This window comes from Terrapene carolina, unplaced genomic scaffold (genome assembly GCF_002925995.2).
Source record: "Terrapene carolina triunguis isolate 2854851 unplaced genomic scaffold, T_m_triunguis-2.0 Scaffold310, whole genome shotgun sequence".
NCBI lineage: Eukaryota > Metazoa > Chordata > Testudines > Emydidae > Terrapene > Terrapene triunguis.
Genome location: NW_020664661.1, coordinates 1,353,473 through 1,374,170, shown reverse-complemented (window position 1 = coordinate 1,374,170; position 20,698 = coordinate 1,353,473). Strand labels below are relative to the sequence as shown.

Below are 20,698 nucleotides of genomic sequence, written 5' to 3'. Positions count from 1 at the left end.
CATGGCATGGAATTTTGGAAAAGCCTTAGTTCTCTATCCACAGACATACCACGTGCCTTGCTGACCCGTAAGATGTATTCCCTAGTTCCTTTCAATGGGTTCATTGTACAGTTGATGGCCCTTGATGGGCCATTGAACAGGCTAGGCAGTGCTGATGCCAATCTGTCTGGGGGTGTCACCCAGAAACACAGCACAAGTTTGAAATACAGATATACCATACATGTCTAACTCACAATACAAAGATGATACAAACAAGATTATTATACTTGGCAAATCATAACATTTTCACAGATACCTTACATGGCATATCTTGTCAGATTCCTTGCAATTTTATAATATTGGTATCACAAAGTGTTCCACATATTCCATGCAGCGTCACATATGTGGAGTAGGGGTCACCCAAGGCCATGGGGCTAATGCGATGACGGAGGCAGGCAAGAGGTGGACAAGATGGGTGCCTGGCTGAGGAGGAGTAGGCCAGAATGAATCGAATAGGTTGTCCTCCCATGTCTCTTGCTTTAGATGCAGCCCCATTGCACCACTCTGCTCTCAGTAATTCTGAGAAATGAGCTTCCCCTTTATGCCATAAAGCACGATTCTGTTCTCTATAGATAGGAGCCTCATTAAATGTCACCAGCACAGTCTAGTTGGGTAACTTGTCCTTCACACGAAGCGGATGCAACAATGGATATATTTAAGTATCTACATTGAGGAAGTACTGGGGACTACAGATAAGGGGAGTGATATAGTATTGGCAAGAGCTACTCTACAAAAATTGCTGATGGTGGTTTCAGGCAGCAAAGGTCAGACATGCTGGCACAGCTTGACCGCACTTACTTTCATATGTGAGATGTGGCTACAGTGGACTGATGGTGGGACCAAATTTTTAATAGAGGAGGGTTTTGTGCTGCTGCTCAAAGAGAGGGCTGGGAATTGGGGAGGCAGGCAGCGGATTGCTCAACTTCCAATCAAAAGCAGCTTATTTGTGCAATGCAAATTCAATTACTCGACCCCAGGCTGGATACTCCCATGTGGTAGTCAAACCCTCACTCTTCCCATATCCAGCTCAATAATGAAAGCAATTAAGTCACCCTGGTCTCAGTCCTGATTCCCACTCTGAAGGAGGAGCTATGAACCGAGGGACTGATTCTGCTGTCATTCAAACCAATGACAAACTCCCAGTGACTTCAGCAGGCTTGGGCCTAAAGTCTCTCTTGGTAGTTTGTCAGGGTTGCATGGCCTGTGATTTGACTGCAGTCTGAGAAGTTAACAGAGGATTCCCTCCTGTCCACACTGACACCTGAACCATTAAAACACAGGGCCCAGTGTGACAGTTGCAGGGGTGAAAGTAACTTAAAGGACTTGCGGTACTCCGGAGTCCTGAGGAGGGGCGTGGCCTCCACCGGAAGAGGCTGGGCCTTTAAATCCCCAGGCCCTTTAAATCAGGATTTAAAGGGCCCGGGGCTAGGGCTGTGGTAGCAGCAGCTGGGAGCCCCAAGCCCTTTAAATCACCCCCTGAGCTCCCAGCTGCAGAGGTGTCTGGGAGCCCTGTGGTTTGGGGGCGATTTAAAGGGCCCGGGGCTCTAGCTGCTGCTATCGCAGCGGAGCCCTGGGCCCTTTAAATTGCTGACGGAGCTCCGGGGCTCCAGCAGCAGGGCCCGGGGCTCCGGCTGCCGCTACCCTCCAGGGCCCTTTAAATCATCTCTGGAACCCTGCTGCTGGAGCCCTGGGGTAGTGGCGGCAGGTCTCCAGTGGCCATTTAAAGGGCCCGGGGTGGTAGAGGCAGCGGGAGCCCTGAACCCTTTCAATAGCCACCAGAGCCCTGCTGCCGCTACCCCAGGGCTCCGGCAGGCTCCGGGGGCTATTTAAAGGGCCCGGGCCCTTTAAATTGTCCCCGGAGCCCTGGGGTAGCGGCAGTGGGGCTCCAGCGGCGATTTAAAGGGCCTGGGGCGGTAGCGGTGGCAGAAGCCCTGGGCCCTTTAAATCGCCACCCGAGCCCCGCCGCCGCTACCCCAGTGCTCTGTCAGCGGGGCTGTGGCGGCAATTTAAAGGGCCCTGGGCTCCAGCCCTTTAAATTGCTGCCTCAGGAAGCCGGTCCACCCCGGTATGGCGCACCAGCTCTTGCAGGCAGGGGTGGCAGGTTTGTAGAAATTTTGGTGGTGCCCAGAACCTGCCCCTGCCCAAACTCTGCCCCCCCAAACTCCACCCCCCGCCTGCCCAAGGCTCTGGGAGGGAGTTTGGGTGGGGTAGGGGACTGGGGTGCAGGATCTGGGAGGGAGTTTGGAGATGGGAGGGAGGGGGTGCAGGGCTGAGGGCTGTGGGGTGAGGCTGGGGGTGGATTTGGGGTGTGGTTGGGGATGAGGGGTTTGGGGTGTTAGGCCTGGTCTACACTAGGACTTTAATTCGGATTTAGCTGCCTTAATCCGAATTAACCCTTCACCCGTCCACACTACAGAGCCAGTTAATTCGAATTAAAGGGCCCTTTAAATCGATTTCTGTACTCCACCTCGACGAACGGAGTAGAGCCTAAATCGATTTTGTTAATTCGAATTAGGGTTAGTGTGGCCGCACACCACCGAATTAATGTGGTTTAAAACCGAATTAAGGTGCTTAGTGTGGCCGCGCACAATCGAATTTATACAACCTGTTTCCCAAATTCGAATTATCTAAATTCGGATTAATCCTGTAGTGTAGACATACCCTATGTCTACACATAGCTCAGGGCTAGGATGGAGGGTTGGGGTGTGGGGGGATGAGGGCTGTGGCTGGGGGTGTGGGCTCTGGGGTGGGGAAGGGCTGGGGATGAGTTTGGGGTGCAGGCAGGCTGCCCTGGGACTGGAGCCAGAGAGGAGGACTACCCCCAGCCCTCTCCCTGCCGGCAGCAGCGAGCTCGGGGTAGGGATCCCCTTCTCCCCCCCGGCAGCACACTCACCCCCCCACTGTCACTTCACGTGCTCCTAGGGCCCCTCTCAGGTCCAGGAATCCCCCTCGCCTCCCCTGTGGTAGGTGCCATGCCCGGGGGGCTGCCATCACATGTGCGCCTCCTCCCATGCTGTTGCCCCTCACTGTAGCCTCACTGGAGGTGGGGGATGGGGCTGTCCCTTGCCCAGCGTGGGGCAAGAGCGGTGACTGCAGGCAGGGGGGGTGGCTGTACAGGTGGAGGGTCCCACCGGAAAATGAAAGGGTCTGAGGGGGAAGGGCAGCCTGCCCTGGCAGTAGTGGAGGGGGGGAGGGGGCACTAGGACCCTGCAGCAGCAGTTAATGCAGGCAGGCAGCATGGAGCTTCAGGGGAGAGACAGCTCCCGGGACCCAGGGAGGTGCACAGGGGCAGCAAAGGGGGGCCAGCCCACACTCAGGGGAGGCGTGGGGGGGCAGCAGGTGGGGCCAGGGGGGAGACCTGGCCCCGAACATTTGTGGAGCCGGGCCCCCGGACCCTCAATATTGCTGGAGCCAGGAGGAAGAGTCAGAGAGGGAGAGAGTGCTCCATTTTCTTGCTGGTACAGTACTGCACCTTTTCTTACCGGTCCTCCGTACTGGCCCGTACCAGCTTACTTTCACCTCTGGACAGTTGTTACTTAAGCAAAAATTTCATTGATTTCAATGGTCACTTTGCCAAGTGAAGGTACAGGATCAAGCCTGTGCCTTATTGGGTTATGGTTTGTTTGGCCCTTTCCACATGTTGGCCGGGTAAGCCACGTGAACTGGACCTCATTTAAAATGGTTCCACTGATCTTGGGTTTCAGGGGCCCAAGACAGAATTATATTTGTCTGGTTAAAAATACTTGTAGAGTTTCCATAGGTGTCCAAGTTTTATGCACTGCTGACCGAAGGGAAGCTAAGACAAGACGGATTTACCAAAAAATTGCTGTTTAAAAGTATTAGGTGACTTTGCTCAGTGGAAGAGATCTCAGATTAGAGAACAGGAAGATCTCACTTTGAAAATCTCCAGGCTCTGGTCAAGACCCTCTTTAGGTAAGGTTTATGTAGATTGCTGAAGATGGGGGAAGAGTCTCAGGAGAAGAGAAAGAAAGGAAAGATAGAGGAAGAAGGGGGATGTAATTCAATTATTCTCCTCTGTGTATATCTTTCTTGACTATCCTATAGGTATGGGATTACTGTGTCTATAGCAAAGCATCGAAATGAAGTCAAGATTTTTACTATATTGTTTTCCTGTGCAAGGTATACCCTTTTAGCTGCCGGGACCCTGCACTCTCTCCCACAGCACTGAGCCACCTTCCACACCCCAAACCCCTCATTCCCATCCCCACCCCAGACCCCACACTCCCAGCTGGAGCCCTCACCTCCCCCCGCATCCTAACCCCATGCCCCAGCTCGGAGCCCTCTCCCACACCCCAAACCCCCCAGCTGGAGCCCTGCCCCCCCTCCTGCACCCAAATCCCTTGCCCTAGCCCAGTGAAAATGAGTGAGGGTGGGGGAGAGCAAGCAACGGAGGGAGGGGGGATGGAGTGAGCGGGACAGGGCCTCAGAGAAGGGGTGGGGCATGGGCGTGGCCTCGAAGAGGGGGAGGGCCTCAGGGCAGGCATGTTCAGTTTTGTGCGATTAGAAAGTTGGCAGCCCTAGAGAGGGGGTCTCCAGCAGTGAGGTTTAGGGGTCTCCCATCCTCTTAATCTCTCTCCAAATCCCCTTTTCCCTGGTTCTCTTCCCCCCACAGCTGGAAGGGGATTCAAAGGGCATGACTGGCCAGAAGAATGTCACCTGCACTTTTCAAGGTGACTGCTTGCTCTCTTCTCCCCCTCCAGGTCAATGTCTCATGCTCAGCCTGTCCCTTGTGGTCAAGGCACAGAGGCTGGGAATCTTTTCAGGGCAGGTTACTCAGAAGTGACCCGAGCTGTATCTGGTCTAAGATGAGGCACAGCTAGTGGAGCACAATAAATGACAAAACAGTTACAGCAGAGTCCTATATTCTCACATTCTGCTTGGGGGTAGGGAGATGGGGACTGTTCCATAATTTGGCAACCCCTTACAAGTTAGGAGAGCCCCTTAGTCCATTGGCTTTCTGGCTCCCAGAAGCTTGCTGTCTGAATTCTGATTGGCTAGTGGTGGTAGCTGTATGCTAGTCTCCAGTGAGTTTTGGATGTCCCTTTCCTTGGGATTTGCAGGTTGGACACTGATTGCCACAGTTTAGAGGGAGTGTTTTTCAGTTTGCTTCCCCTCATCCATGCTCCTTCCCACACATGCGCACATCTCTCCCCATCTTCCCTGGAGGATAAGCCTGGGACAGAAATGCAAATAAGGCAACCGTACATCTTCCTATCTGCAACTCTATGCAATTCCTTTCTAGTTTGGAAGGATTTTCACTTTACGGACCTAATTTGTAACAGGGAGAATTTCAAACGCAGCATTAGTGGGGAAATGAGCCAGACACAGATCATGCCAGCTGAGTCAAGCAGGAGAAGAGGAGATTTTATTTCTATTCATTAATCATTCAGGAAGGAGGGGCTGGCGTTCCCCTTTGCTAGCCTCCCCCTCTTGTGCTGACACGTTCGGTATGAGGCACAGAAGATGCAGGCCGGAAGCAGCCAGGTGAAGGATTTAATGAAGGTTACATTTCAGGGCAAACCATTATTTACAGAATGACAGAAGTGGGTTTTTAAAGACTTTTATTTCTAATTTGCTTTTCTTACTTTACGAGGCACCCTTATAACCTCTGCTTAGGTGAGATGTGTTAGTCTTGGGCTGGGGTCTGCATTAGCCCCCTCGCCCCAAAAATGGCTGTGAGCCCATACCATCCCTACGCAGGCAGTGGAGGGTAACACAATACCTCAAGTGCAGAGCAACCACAACATAAGTTTTTCTGCAGCCTCCACTATCTCAGCCCTATGGAGTTGTGATTCATCAGGCTTTGTTCAGCAGGCTCATGTGTCAATGCCTTTGGCTGCCTGTAGACTCTATAGGTTAAAGCTTTTAGATGTAAGCAGTGTTGGGGGGGCTATTAGGAATTAGCTTGTACTGGGAGGAAGAGCAAACTGCCTAGTTCAGTCTAAGGCCTGGTCTACACTACGAGTTTAGGTCGACTTTAGCCGCGTTAAATCGAATTAAGCCTGGACACGTTCACACGACGAAGGCCTTTCTTTCGACTTAAAGGGCCCTTTAAACCGGTTTCTTAACACCACCTCCGACGAGGGTATTAGCGATAAAATCGGCCTTAGGGGGTCGGAATTGGGTGTGTGTGGACGGAATTCGACGTTATTGGCCTCCGGGAGCTATCCCACAGTGCTTCATTGTGACCGCTCTGGACAGCACTCTCAACTCAGATGCACTGGCCAGGTAGACAGGAAAAGCCCCGCGAACGTTTGAATTTCATTTCCTGTTTGCTGAGCATGGAGAGCACAGGTCGCTCATCAGCACAGGTAGCCATGATGGAGTCCCAGGATCGCAAAAGAGCTCCAGCATGGACAGAATGGGAGGTTCGGGATCTGATCGCCATATGGGGAGATGAATCAGTGCTGGCTGAACTCCGAAGCAGTAAACGAAATGGCAAAATATTAGAAAAGGTCTCCAGGGCCATGAAGGACAGAGGCCATAACAGGGACGCACAGCAGTGCCGCGTGAAAATTAAGGAGCTAAGGCAAGCCTACCACAAAGCCAGAGAGGCAAACGGAAGGTCCGGGGCTGAGCCGCAAACATGCCGCTACTACGCAGAGCTGCATGCCATTCTAGGGGGTGCAGCCACCACTACCCCAACCGTGTGCTATGAGTCCCTCACTGGAGAAACACACAGGGAAGCGGGTTCTGGGGACGAGGAAGATGAGCCTGAAGATAATGTAAATAGCTCACAGCAGCAAGGAAGCGGAGAAACCAGTTTCCCCAACAGCCAGGATATGTTTATCACCCTGGACCTGGAACCAGTAACCCCCGAACTCACCCAAGACCCTGTGGGCACACAGGGGACCTCTGGTGAGTGTATCTTTGTAAATATTACACATGGTTTAAAAGCAAGCGTGTTTAATGATTGGCAATCGCGGCCAGTACAGCTACTGGAAAAGTCTGTTAACGTGTATGGGGATGGAGCGGAAATCCTCCAGGGACATCTCCAGAAAGCGCTCCTTCATGTACTCCCAAAGCCTTTGCAAAAGGTTTCTGGGGAGGGCTGCCTTATCCCGTCCGCCATGGTAGGACACTTTACCACGCCAGGCCAGTAGCACGTAGTCTGGAATCATTGCATAACAAAGCATGGCAGCGTATGGTCCCGGTGTTTGCTGGCATGCAGACAACATCCATTCCTTATCTCTCTTTGTTATCCTCAGGAGAGTGATATCATTCACGGTCACCTGGTTAAAATGGGGCAATTTTATTAAGGGGACATTCAGAGGTGCCCCTTCCTGGTCTGCTGAACAGAAATATTCCCCGCTGTTAGCCACGCGGTGGGGGGAGGGGTGAAGTGATCATCCCAGAGAATTGGGTGTGTGGGGGAGGGTTATTAGTTGGGTTTGTGCTGCACGTTAACCCTGAAACCGCAGCCCCTCCTTTTACATTGCAAACCCATTTTAAATGGCCAACCCAATGGGTGCTTGGTATGGTTAATGATAGCAGTACTCTTTGAAACCATCCCCACATGTTAAGAAGGTTAAAAAAGCCAAAAGACTGTGTCTTACCATGGCTGCCTGCAAGCTGAAATCTGTGTCCTGGCACTGCGTGAGTGATCTCTCACACCAAACAGGCAGGCCCTCAATATAAGAGGAAAAATGCGACCTTGTAACGAAAGCACATCTGCTGTGTAGTGTGAACAGCAAAATGTAACGTGAAAGAGTGTACACATTGTTCTCTAAAATGTATCTTTTTTAACCACCTCTCCCCTCTCATCCACCAGCTGCAAATCATTCTCCTTCACAGAGGCTCCTGAATATTCGAAAAAGGAAGCGAAGGACGCGTGATGAAATGTTTACAGAACTTCAGACTGCCTCCCACGCTGACAGAGCCCAGCAGAATGCGTGGAGGCAGTCAATGACTGATTACCGAAAAGCCCAATATGAGCGAGAGGAGAGGTGGCGGGCTGAATCGCGGGCTGAGGAGGAGAGGTGGCGGGCTGAATCGCGGGAGGAACAGGAAGTTGCAGGCTGAAGATGAGAGGTGGCGTCAGCTTGCACACAGAAAGCAAGAGTCCATGCTCCGGCTGCTGGAGCATCAAACTGATATGCTACAGCGTATGGTTGAGCTGCAGGAAAGGCAGCAGGAGCACAGACCGCCGCTACAGCCCCTGTGTAACCAACAGCCCTCCTCCCCAAGTCCCACTGCCTCCTCACCCAGACGCCCAAGAACACGGTGGGGGGGCCTCCGGCCACACAGTCACTCCAGCCCAGATGACTTCCCGAGCAATAAGTGTTAAAGTTTTAAAGTTTTAAACTGCAGTGTGTCCTTTTCCTTCCCTCCTCCCCCACCCATCCCGGGCTACCTTTGCAATTATCCCCCTAGTTGTGTGATGAAGTAATAAAGAATGCATGAATGTGAAGTAACAATGACTTTATTGCCTCTGCAAGTGGTGCTTGAAGGGGGGAGGGTAGTAGGGGAGGGTGGGGTTGTTGGTTTACAGGGAAGTAGAGTTAACCGGGTGGGGGGAGGGGCGGAGATTTCATCAAGGAGAAACAAACAAGTTTCAAACCGTAGCCTGGCCAGTCACAAAACTGGTTTTCAAAGCTTCTCTGATGCGCACCACGCCATGCTGTGCTCCTCTAACCGCCCTGGTGTCTGGCTGCGCGTAATCAGCGGCCAGGCGATTTGCCTCTACCTCCCACCCAGCCATAAATGTCTCCCCCTTACTCTCACAGAGATTGTGGAGCGCACAGCAAGCAGCAATAACAATGGGGATATTCTTTTCGCTAAGGTCTGAGCGAGTCAGTAAGCTGCGCCAGCGCGCTTTTAAACGCCCAAATGCACATTCCACCACCATTCGGCACTTGCTCAGCCTGTAGTTGAACAGGTCCTGACTCCTGTCCAGGCTGCCTGTGTACGGCTTCATGAGCCATGGCATTAAGGGGTAGGCTGGGTCCCCAAGGATCACGATAGGCATTTCAACATCCCCAACGGTTATTTTCTGGTCCGGGAAGAAAGTCCCTTCCTCCAGCTTTCTAAACAGAGCAGAGTGCCTGAAGACGCGAGCATCATGTACCCTTCCCGGCCAGCCCACGTTGATGTCGGTGAAACGTCCCTTGTGATCCACCAGGGCTTGCAGCAGCATTGAAAAGTACCCCTGGCGGTTTACGTACTCGGTGGCTTGGTGCTCCGGTGCCAAGATAGGGATATGGGTTCCGTCTATCGCCCCACCACAGTTTGGGAATCCCATTGCAGCAAAGCCATCCACTATGGTCTGCACGTTTCCCAGAGTCACTACCCTTGATATCACCAGGTCTCTCATTGCCCTGGCAACTTGGATCACAGCAGCCCCCACAGTAGATTTGCCCACTCCAAATTGATTCCCGACTGACCGGTAGCTGTCTGGCGTTGCAAGCTTCCACAGGGCTATCGCCACTCGCTTCTCAACTGTGAGGGCTGCTCTCATCCTGGTATTCTGGCGCTTTAGGGCAGGGGAAAGCAAGTCACAAAGTTCCATGAAAGTGCCCTTACGCATGCGAAAGTTTCGCAGCCACTGGGAATCGTCCCACACCTGCAGCACGATGCGGTCCCACCAGTCTGTGCTTGTTTCCCGGGCCCAGAATCGGCGTTCCACAGCATCAACCTGCCCCAGGAACACCATGATTTCCACATTGCTGGGGCCTGTGCCTTGTGAGAGGTCTAGGTCCATGTCCATTTCCTCCTCACTCTCGTCGCCGCACTCTAATCGCCACCTCCTCGGCTGGTTCCGGTTTTGCTTTGGCATGTCCTGGCTCTGCATATACTCCAGGACAATGCGCGTGGTGTTCATAGTGCTCATAACTGCCGCGGTGATCTGAGCGGGCTCCATGATCCCAGTGCTAGCTATGGCGTCTGGTCTGAAAAAAAGGCGCGAAAGTAGTATCTGACGGACCAGGGGAAGAAGGGAGGGAGGGGCGAGTGACAACATGGCGTACAGGTACAGGGAATTAAAATCAAGAAAGGTGGCTTTGCATCAGGGAGAAACACAAACAGCTGTCACACAGAATGCCCCCCTCCCCCCCAAAGATTGAACTCAAAAGCCAGGGTTTAGCAGGAGGGAGGGGGGAAGCAAATGAATACAGAATAAATCTATTTTTTACATCTTAAGACGACGGTGCAGCATGACTGATAGCCCTCGGCATTTTCTGGGTGCTTGGCAGCAAATACTGGGCGCTTGGCAGTTAGCCTTCAGGTCTATTGCACAATCTGATACCCACTGCAGTATGACAACGATGGATACCAGTCGTAATATACTATCTACTGCCCAAAAGGCAAGGGGTTGCTGCTGTGTAGCAATCTAGCCCCACGTCTGCCAGCCCTATGTCTGCCAGCACCCAGATCGCCCTCGGCCTCTTCTGGGTGCTTAGCAGACAATACTGGGCACTTGGCAGAAAATAGCATACTACGACTGATAACCATCATTGTCTGCCCAGGTGCCCATGATCGACAGCCACTGCAGTACGACGACGACGGATACCAGTCATAATATACCATCTTCTACCAAAAGGCAAGGGGCTGGTGCAATGCAGCCCTACGGCTGCCAGCCCCACAGCTGCCCGCACCCAGATCGCCGATGAAGGCTACCAGTCATGCTGCACCGTCTACCGCCAAAAGGCAGTTAGCTGCTGCTGCTGTGTAGCAATGCAGTCCCAACTCTGCCGGCACCTAGATGACATATGGTGACGGTGAGCTGAGCTGAGCGGGCTCCATGCTTGCCGTGGTATGTTGTCTGCACAGGTAACCCAGGTAAAAAGGCGCAAATCTATTGTCTGCCGTTGCTGTGACGTAGGGGGAGGGACCTGATGACATGTACCCAGAACCCCCCGCGGCACTGTTTTGCATCATCCGGGCATTGGGATCTCAACCCATAATTCCAATGGGCGGCGGAGACTGCGGGAACTGTGGGATAGCTACCCATAGTGCAATGCACCGGAAGTCGACGCTAGCCTCGTTACTGTGGACGTGGTCCGCCGACGTTATGCACTTAGAGCATTTTATGTGGGGACACACACAATCGGCTGTATACAACCGATTTCTATAAAACCGGCTTCTATTAATTTGATCTAATGTCGTAGTGTAGACATACCCTAAGGCAGTATAGCATTGGTAGTGCTAGTGCATTATTTTTCGTAACCACTTTGAATTTTATCTGATTTACAGAGAATAATAAGAAAAAATGAAAATGTCTGTAGACGGTGCCTTTTCCAAGTGGAGAGGCTGTATCCTCATTCTAGAGCTGGGGAAACAAAGGCACAAAGTGGCCTAAGGTCACAGAGCAAGTTGATGGCCAAGTCAGGGATACCAGGTCCCGATCTCTCAAGTCTCAGTCCACCAGAGCACAGTTCCCTTAGTGATGCATCGAAGCTGCAAAGTTTAGATCCAGATCTGAATTTCCCAAAACTTAGGGGTGTTTGAGAGGTTTGATTTGGGATAGGGTTTAAATTTTAGTAGGTGGATGTTTTCAGTATCTGGCATATGGCAGACCCTTTCATTAGTTCTGCATTAAGCTATTATGGAAATATATTGCCTATTTAAGTGATTTAAAGTGGGAGGCAGTTACATGAGCACTTTCTTTTAACACATCTGAAGATCTTTGTGAATCTGGGCCTCAGTTTCTAAATTCTCCTTTTAACATAAAGTGGAAAAAATAAGTAATTTAGTTCATCAGTCTGAAATGTAAAATTTTAGACTTTTTCTCTGTTTTCCTCTATTAATATTGCACTAGCGATACTTCTGCGTAGTGCCTTTTCTCCCACAAGCTCAAACTGCTGTATACACACTTAGGGCATGGCTACACTTGCGAGTTAGAGCGCGTTAAAGCAGCCCTGGGTGCCCTAACTCCCAACCCATCCACACTAGCAAGGCACTTAGAGCGCCTGGACTCTGCAGCTGGAGCGCTCCTGGTAATCCACCTCCATGAAAAGCAAAACGCTTGTTGCGCCTTGGCCCCAGCGTCAGTGTGAACGAGGTGTTGCATTATTGCGCTTTGATCGGCCTCCAGAAACGTCCCATAATCCCCTTAAGTCAAGTGGCCACTCTTGTCATTGTTTTGGAATCGGCTGTAGGAATGCGGATATGCCCTTTCAAAGCTCCGTTTCTGACAGCCAGCATGCTTATCTGCTCTGGGACAAAGTAAGCCATTAGTGTGGAATGTTGCTTGCTGTGAGTGTGTGAGAGAGAGGCAGGGGGGAGAGGGGGGTCTGAACTTACAAGACAGCATGCTGACACACTCTCAGCACCCCAAAAACCCACTCTCTCTCCCCCCCACATACACACAACACACTCCCTGTCACACTCCACCCCACCCCCTGCATTTGAAAATTATGTTGCAGCCACTTGAACGCTGGGATAGCTACCACAATGCACTGCTCTTTGTGGCGTTGCAAGAGCTGCTAATGTGGCCACACCAGTGTGCTTACAGCTGTCAGTGTGAACGGACTGCAGCACTTTCCCTACTGCGCTCTCCGAAGGCTGGTTTAACTCAAAGCGCTCTACATCTGCAAGTGTAGCCATGCCCTTATTAAGGCTTGCAATCTCTGGTAAGCTTAGTCAGGGATCACTTGACCCAGCACTGAATGCACTCACCTCTGAGGAAAAGCACAGCAGCTGTTTAGCAGGGCAACAGTTTAGGACAAGAAGCCAAGCATAGTGTTGAGCTGAAAGAGCAAAGTGAATTTAAGGGAGACAGACTGTAACTAGCTGAACTGGAATTATGCTAGGATGCTGTGGTGAATGCCACTGCTTTTACCACACCTTCTGTAAACTCTGTAATTACCACAGGTGTTAATGAGCTTGGTTTAGCATCTGACGTAGGGCTGTCAAGCGATTAAAAAAAGTTAATTGCGATTAATTGCACTGTTAAACAATAATAGAGTACCATTTATTTAAATACTTTTGGATGTTTTCTACATTTTCGAATATACGGATTTCAATTACAACACAGAATACAAAGTGTACCGTGCTCACTTGATATTTATTTTTGATTACAAGTATTTGCACTGTTTTAAAAAAAAAAAGGAAAGAAATAGTATTTTTCAATTCACCTAATACAAGTACTGTAGTGCAGTCTCTTTATCGTGAAAGTTTAACTTACAAATGTAGAATTATGTACAAAAAAACTGCATTCAAAAACAAAACAATGTAAAATTTTAGAGCCTGCAAGTCCACTCAGTCCTACTTCTTGTTCAGCCAATCACTTTTTTCAGACAAACAAGTTTGTTTACATTTCCAGGAGATAATGCTGCCCACATCTTGTTTACAATGTCACCTGAAAATGAGAACAGGCGTTCTCATGGCACTGTTGTAGCCAGCGTCACAAGATATTTACGTGCTAGATGCGCTAAAGATTCATATGGCCCTTCAACCACCATTCCAGAGGACATGTGTCCATGCTGATGACGGGTTCTGCTCGATAACAATCCAAAGCAGTGTGGACTGACTCCCGTTCATTTTCATTTTCTGAGTCAGATGCCACCAGCAGAAGGTTGATTTTCTTTTTTGGTGGTTTGGGTTCTGTAGTTACCGCATCGGACTGTTGCTCTTCTAAGACTTCTGAAAGCATGCTCCACACCTCGTCCCTCTCAGATTTTGGAAGGCACTTCAGATTCTCAAACCTTGTGTCGAGTGCTGTAGCTATCCTTAAAAATCTCACATTGGTACCTTCTTTGCATTTTGTCAAATCTGCAGCGAAAGTGTTCTTAAAATGAACATGTGCTGGGTCATCATCTGGGACTGTTATAACATGAAATATATGGCAGAATTCAGGTAAAACAGAGCAGGGGACATACAGTTCTCCCCCAAGGAGTTCAGTCACAAATTTAATTAACACATTTCTTTTTAACGAGCGTCATCAGCATGCAACCATGTCCTCTGGAATGGTGACCGAAGCGTGAAGGGGCATACGAATGTTTAGTGCATCTGGCACGTAAATATTTTGTGATGCCGGCTACAACAGTGCCTTGAGAACGCCAGTTCTCACTTTCTGGTAACATCGTAAATAAGAAGCGGGCAGCATAATCTCCTGTAAATGTGAACAAACTTGTTTGTCTTAGCGATTGGCTGAACAAGAAGTAAGACTGAGTGGACTTGTAGGCTCTGAAGTTTTACTTTGTTTTGTTTTTTGAGTGCAGTTATGTAACAAAAAAAAATTCTACATTTGTAAATTGCCATTTCATGACAAAGAGATTGCACTACAGTATTTGTTTGAGGTGAATTGAAAAATACTATTTCTTTTGTTTATCATTTTTACAGTGCAAATATTTATAATCAAAAATAATATACACTTTGATTTCAATTACAACCCAGAATACAATATATCTGAAAATGTAGAAAAACATTCAAAATATTTAATAAATTTCAATTGGTATTCTATTAACAGTGTGATTAAAACTGTGATTAATTGCGATTGCCCGTGGCGAAAAGTGGGGGGGCCATGGCCCCTTGGCCCCCCTCTGTTCCAGTGCCCCTGGGCAGGATCACAGCACAGCCTGGTACAGAACCTTGCAGGTGCAGAGACAGAACCATCTGTGGCCACAGGTGATAAAGAAGTGTGCTCATTGCTCAGATTAGAGGACATCTAGCTCCCATCTCCTCTGGAGTCCAGAGAAGTGGGTCCCGCAGTGCATCAATGAATCATTTGCTAGTGTTAAAGAAATGGAAATGTGGAAGAGGTGCCTGAGTGCATGTCAGTGCTCACAGTGGGGCACAGTTCTGCATAAGCTAGGCAAAACCCAACAGAAGCGCCGATGTGCCTGGGTATGTTAATACTCTGCATGGGTCTCTGCCTGCCATCACTAAATGTCTTAGTGCTCACAGCAGCACCTGTTAGATGTGGGATTAAATTTCCAATGCTTTGCCTGTGTATGCAGAACATCCCGTCCTGCTTGAATTGCTCCATTTTTACCTTCAAGTCGCTTACTTCAAAGTGGGAATTATTATCTTGCAACTATTTTTGGTTTTAATTGACGCATTAAAATTAGAGATGAGGCCTAAACCAAAATCTCAGGCCCAAACCTCACCCCTGTGCTCAGATTTGTAAGCGCGTGATCTAGATCTGAACTTGTGTAGCTGCCTTCCGTAGTGTACATTTCTCTGTAATGCTTCTGGCACACTGTTTTTGGTGGATTGCCTCTTTCCGTTACTAAGGAGCTTGCCTTCCTAATTGCCCATTGTGAGGCCCTCCATGGTGGGGAGCAGTTGTGTTCAGTTGCAGACTGTTAGTGAGTTGCTGAGCACGCTCGCTCGCTCTCTCTCTCTCTGAGACTTTGTTTTCCTTAGTCTAAAATAAGTCATCTAGGTGAAGAAATAAATGTTTGAAGTTTGCATATGGGGAAAAGATGACATCCCCATATCTATGATTCAAAGCAAAACCCTGGACTCTAATACTTCTGGATTTGGGGAAAATTGGTATCTGGGTCTAAACTCCGTCGCCCTTTTATTTAAAACATACCTTTAATGTTGAATTCTCTCACCCCCGCCCCCCACTCCTTGACATCAACCAGACAACACTGTGGGCTTTGTCAACTGTTTCTGAAATTTGTCTGGGACATCACTTTGAAGGGACTAGAAATTGTATGGAAGAATCCAGTTTCTCTTGGATTGTTACCTTCTTATTCTCTCCTAGGTGACTCCTGGCAGCAAAGCTGCAATAGCCAATTTATGTATAGGAGATGTCATCATGGCAATTGATGGGGAGAACACGGATAACATGACACACTTAGAAGCGCAGAACAAAATCAAGAGCTGCATAGATGAGATAACTCTGACAGTTGGCAGGTAAGTCACTGAGAGGATTTGCTCATCCTGGGGGCAACCGTTGTTGTGTTGTACTTTGATGGCAACAGTATCTGATTAGCTTATCTGTCCTGGCCTCTTTTCTGGGTTAAGTGGCATGGTTTGGATTGCAACAATGAATTGCGGGTCAGCCTTTAAACTTAATGCTGTTTGCATGTGTTCGCTGCTCTTTGGCACAATGAAAACAGCAGTCCAGGTGGCCAATTGGCTGATAGTTGGACACATTGCTAGGCCTGTTCTATGACATCTGACAGGAGGAAACTGAAGGAAGGTAAGTAGCTGGGATCTTTTCATTCTAGTGGACATGTAAGGCCAAAGTAATAGCACTCTAGCAGACCCTGAGTTTTATTTTTAACCACTAAGATACCCCTGTCGTCATAGTAACTAATAACCAAGGTGGAAGAGTAACCACGAGCATGCATGTTCATGATGAATTAATTTAACACTATGTGGCTTCCTGCTCTATGAGCCGTTAGCCAGCCAGTTCTGGCCACATACAAGGATACTAGCAAGAATTAGACGTACCTTTAAAGTTTAATGGAGTTGCTCACTCAAACAATGCAGACTGACATGGTGCCCATACTGCAGTGTTTTACTTAGATTTCTTTCGGTAGCTCAGTGCTTCTGCCTTTCGTTACTTTTGGTGGCCCATGATGAGCTGCACTTGAAGTGGGATGCATGCAGCTCGACAGCAGCCCATGTGGGTGACTGCAAGGATAGCATTGCAAATTGCCAGTGCATCATTTGAATGTGAACTCACCTGTTGAGTTCTAGGAATGAAATGCCCTCAGTAATCAGGGAACAGCTGTGCAAATCACGGCCTTTGTGTCTGTTAGATAAAATGATTTATTGGACCAACTTCTCAAGCTTTCGAGCCACACACACCTCTTCTCTCACCAACCGTAGTTGGTCCAATAAGAGATATTACCTCACCCACCTTGTATCTCTAATATCCTGGGACTGACATGGGGGGGGAGGGCGCAGCCTGGGCAGGAGGGGCGGGGGGCGCAGATGCTCCCCGCTAGCGGCACCGCCGCCTTTGCAGGGCTGCTGCATCCCTGCACCACGCTGGCTCCTCCCTGCTGAGCTCCTCCTCCATGGCTGAGGCTCGCCACCGCCACAAGTGGGATGCTCTGGCTCTCCGGTGCCTCCGGAAGGTGGCTCCTCCCTGCCAAGCTGCTGCAGCAGCCCAAGCCCAGCAAAGCCAGTGAGTGGACTCGGGGCGGGGGCCGCCTGGGTGGGGTGGGGAGGGCTCGCAGGGGGGCTGTGCACCCTCCAGGGGAGTTCAGGGGGCGGGGAGGGGGGGAACCTGGTCTGGGGAGCAGCCCCTGGGCAGGCTGGCCCCTGGGGTCTATAAAGGCTCGTTGGGATTTGCCCCTCAACGAACCGATGTGTGGGGGGGGGGGGGCGCAAGGTGGAAGTTTCGCCTAGGGCAAAAAATATCCTTGCACCGGCCCTATGTGTCAGATACCATTGCATGGATTCATCTTAACCTACAAGAGCCATAAAGGGTTTTTCTTTAGTTCTCCCACTGAGCCAATCCTGAGTCATTATTGTAGGGCACAGACGTCTCGCCTCATCTTCCATTCTGAGCTCTCGGGAGAGAGACTTCTCGTTTCCCCCGCCACTCGCAGCCTGGCATTTGCACCATATGCACACAGAGGCACAGCGAAGGGGAAAGTGTGATCTCCTTCTCTTAGGCCCATTGCTTTTTAAAGACCTGGGGTCTGATGTTTCAGAGGTACCAAGGACTCGCAGCTCCCATCGACTTCATTTGTCACTTCTGGAAATTTGGTCCTTAGGAGCCTTCTTTGTTGCCCCTCTTTCCTCCACAATAAGCTTTCAATCCTCTTTCCTTCCCCAGAAGTTATCTGCCAACTGCCTGCTTTGCCAGTGTCCTTGGAGTTGCTCTCTCTGAGGTGGTGCTGGGGGACTTGTTGGGGGGAGGGGGGCGAGGGGGCTCCACAGCCAAGGGCTGATCTGCAGTATTGAGAATTCTAATGTTGTTTGGTTAGTTCCAATAGTTCACCAGGCGCTTCCCAGTCCAATAAGAGGTCGTGCTCCCTGCCGAAAGGAGCTGACAGTTGAAAGCTGGGAGCAGGGGACTGGGTTCAGTGATAGTGGTGTGACTAGCCTGGGTTAGGTCTACCATTTCTCATGATCAGGACGGTGCAGAATATAACTTGGCAGCCCTCTTGCTTCCTGTAGGGAAGTGCGTGTGCCCCTTTGAAGTATCCTGTTTCCCCCTGGGTGGGTCTGGTTGGCTGGGAGTTGAGGAGGGCAGAGCTGGTAGAGCCTGTGGGTAAGTGCACCCTTACAGATCATTTAGTCTGTTTAATGTGTGTGCTAATATTAATCAGCAAGTCATTTACTTTATGGCTGCCCTTTGTGCATTTCATTAGAGTGGGGCAGGGAAGCAGCCCAGCAAAATAATTCTAACCAGCTGGGCAGGCATGCAGAGCTGGGCAGTGGCTCTGAATGGACATAATCCAACTTAGTTTTGCAGTGCGCTCTCCATACATAGCATCACCAAATGCTCAATGAGACCATCTTCTATTGTGCTGATATGCTCAGGAAATGAGTGCCACATGCCAAAATGAGCCCCATGCTTCGTCCTGGGGTTTGTGATCCGCATTGCCCCAGAGGAGCATGGCTGTCACACTGGTTCATAGATAGAAATTTGGTCTTTGATGTAGCTGGGGCATGATCTATGAATTGCTTTGAAAATCAGGACCAAGGTCTTAAACTGGCATCAGAAGCTTCCTGGGAGCCAGTGGAGGGACTTGAGTCCAGGCATGGTGTGCTCATGGCACCCTAGTTCATGGAGAAGGTGAGCAGATAAAGTCTGTGCATCACCTTCACAGTCATGCTTCAGCTACAGTAATCCAGCCTAGAGGTGATGAATGCATGGATCACTGTGACCAGGTTTTCTTCTGGGAGAAGAGGATGAAGTTTCCTAGCGAGCTGGAGATGGAAGAAGGCATTTTTGGAAACTGATGCTACCAAGCTTAGTGAGGAGTAAAACCAGAGCCAGAGGCTTCACTGCAGTTTGACGAATGGGGCCTGTGAGCCTTCGATGGAAGGTGAAGACGCGGTCTTGGCCAGTTTTTCTGATCTTGCCTGGGTTCAGCTTGAGCTAGCTGCTCTTCATGGAGGAGCTGATTCCCTGAGGTCATTCTGGCATGCCAGGAGTGGTGGTGGTTGCGTCAGTTGAGAATGAAGCTATGTAGTTAAGTTATGTTGGCATCTTGTTGACAGCTGAGCCTGTGGGGTGTCACTACCTCACCCAGAGCTCTCGTATATAAGTGGGAATAGTATGGATCCTGTGGGACCCCGCCAATGAGGTCCTTCAGAGTGGAGGAGCAGTTGCCCATCATCACACTCTGAGTTCTGTAGAGAAGAACGATTGGAGTTGCTGTAGTGCTGGGCCATCTACTCCTGCTGCGTCATGTAGATGGGTTAACAGTTCCTTGTGGTCCATTGTGTCAAAGGCTGAAGAGAGGTCCAGCAGTAGAGCATGGAGATCTTACCTGTGCCCATGGTCAGGAGAGGCTTGTCTTTCAGGGTCATTAGAGCTGACTCTGTGTTGTGGCCTGGTCTGAGCCCTGATTGTGGGGCATCCAGGATGTTGATTGATGTCATGTGTTGTTGGAGCTTGTTGCTTCCTCCTTTCTCAGTTATTTTGCCCAGGAACGGGCGGTTGGAGACAGGACAGTAGTGGAAAAGTTCCTCAGGGTTGGGTTGAGTGTTGGCTTCTTGAGGATAGAAAATGCAATAACTTCTCCTAAGGAGCTTGTTAGGTGTGTTTCTCTGAAGAAGGCATTAACTGTTTCCATTAGTAGTGGACATAGTTGTTCTTCACTGGCTTTCACCAGCTAGGAGGGCATGGATCCGTTTCACAGGTTGTGCTCTAGTATTTTTCAGCGCTTATCATCGAAATGTAGGGCTGGAGGGGACCTCAAGAAGTCATCAAGTCCAGTCCCCTGTGCTGTAACAGGACCAAGTAAACCTAGATCATCCCTGACCGGTGTTTGTCCAGCTTGTTTTTAAAAGTTTGTAGTGATGGGGACTCCACGACCTCCCTTCGAAGCCTGTTCCAGACCTTAACTACTGTTAGAGTTAGAAAGTTTTTCTTAATATCTAACCTAAATCTCTCTGGCTACAGCTTAAGCCCATTACTTCTTGTCCTGTCTTCAGTGTACATGGAGAACAACTGATTACCATCCTTGTTATAACAGCCCTGGACATATCTGAAGGCTGTTATCAGATCCCCCCTCAGTCTTCTTTTCTGAAGACTAAACATGCCCAGTTTTTTAACCTTTCCTCATAGATCAGGTTTCCTAAATCTTTGATCATTTTCTAGAGCTTCGGCGTGTGTGAAGGGGCCAAATGCAGTCAGAGGGGATTGGGGGGGGGGGGGGGGGGGGGGGGGGGGGGGGGGTGGAGGAGGGAGGTAATACAAACAGGTCCAGGGTGGAATTTTCTTTTCCAGTTAGTTCCATACGTATCCAGTTGATCTGAATGATGAAGTATGCTGACAACTCTTCACGTCAGCCGATGCTTGGGTCTGGTCCCTGAGCTAAGCAGAATGGGTTGATGAGCCTGTTCACTGTGTGAAATAGCTCTGCTGGCTGAGATGACTGGCCCAGTAGACCTATGGCTGTGCTCGGCAGGGCATCAAGGTCACTCAGCACAGTGGATGCAATGTGCTTGGCCACTGGAAGGCTTCCTGTGGGAGAGGAGTCCCTTGCTCACCAATGACTTGTCCAAACTCTGTCAGCAAATTGATGGCAGGGATGGAGCTTAGGAGCTCCTG

General features: G+C 49.8%; 1 protein-coding gene across 3 annotated transcripts in view; it reads left to right on the top strand.

Moving 5' to 3' along the window:
* Positions 1-20,698, top strand: part of PDLIM1 (PDZ and LIM domain 1) — a 95,826-nt gene that overhangs the window by 15,318 nt on the left and 59,810 nt on the right. For all 3 annotated transcript variants that reach the window (XM_024218739.3, XM_024218736.3, XM_024218737.3), the window contains exon 2: positions 15,713-15,864. In XM_024218739.3, coding sequence (XP_024074507.1) covers positions 15,713-15,864 — 152 coding nt within the window. The remainder of the gene's footprint in view (positions 1-15,712; positions 15,865-20,698) is intronic.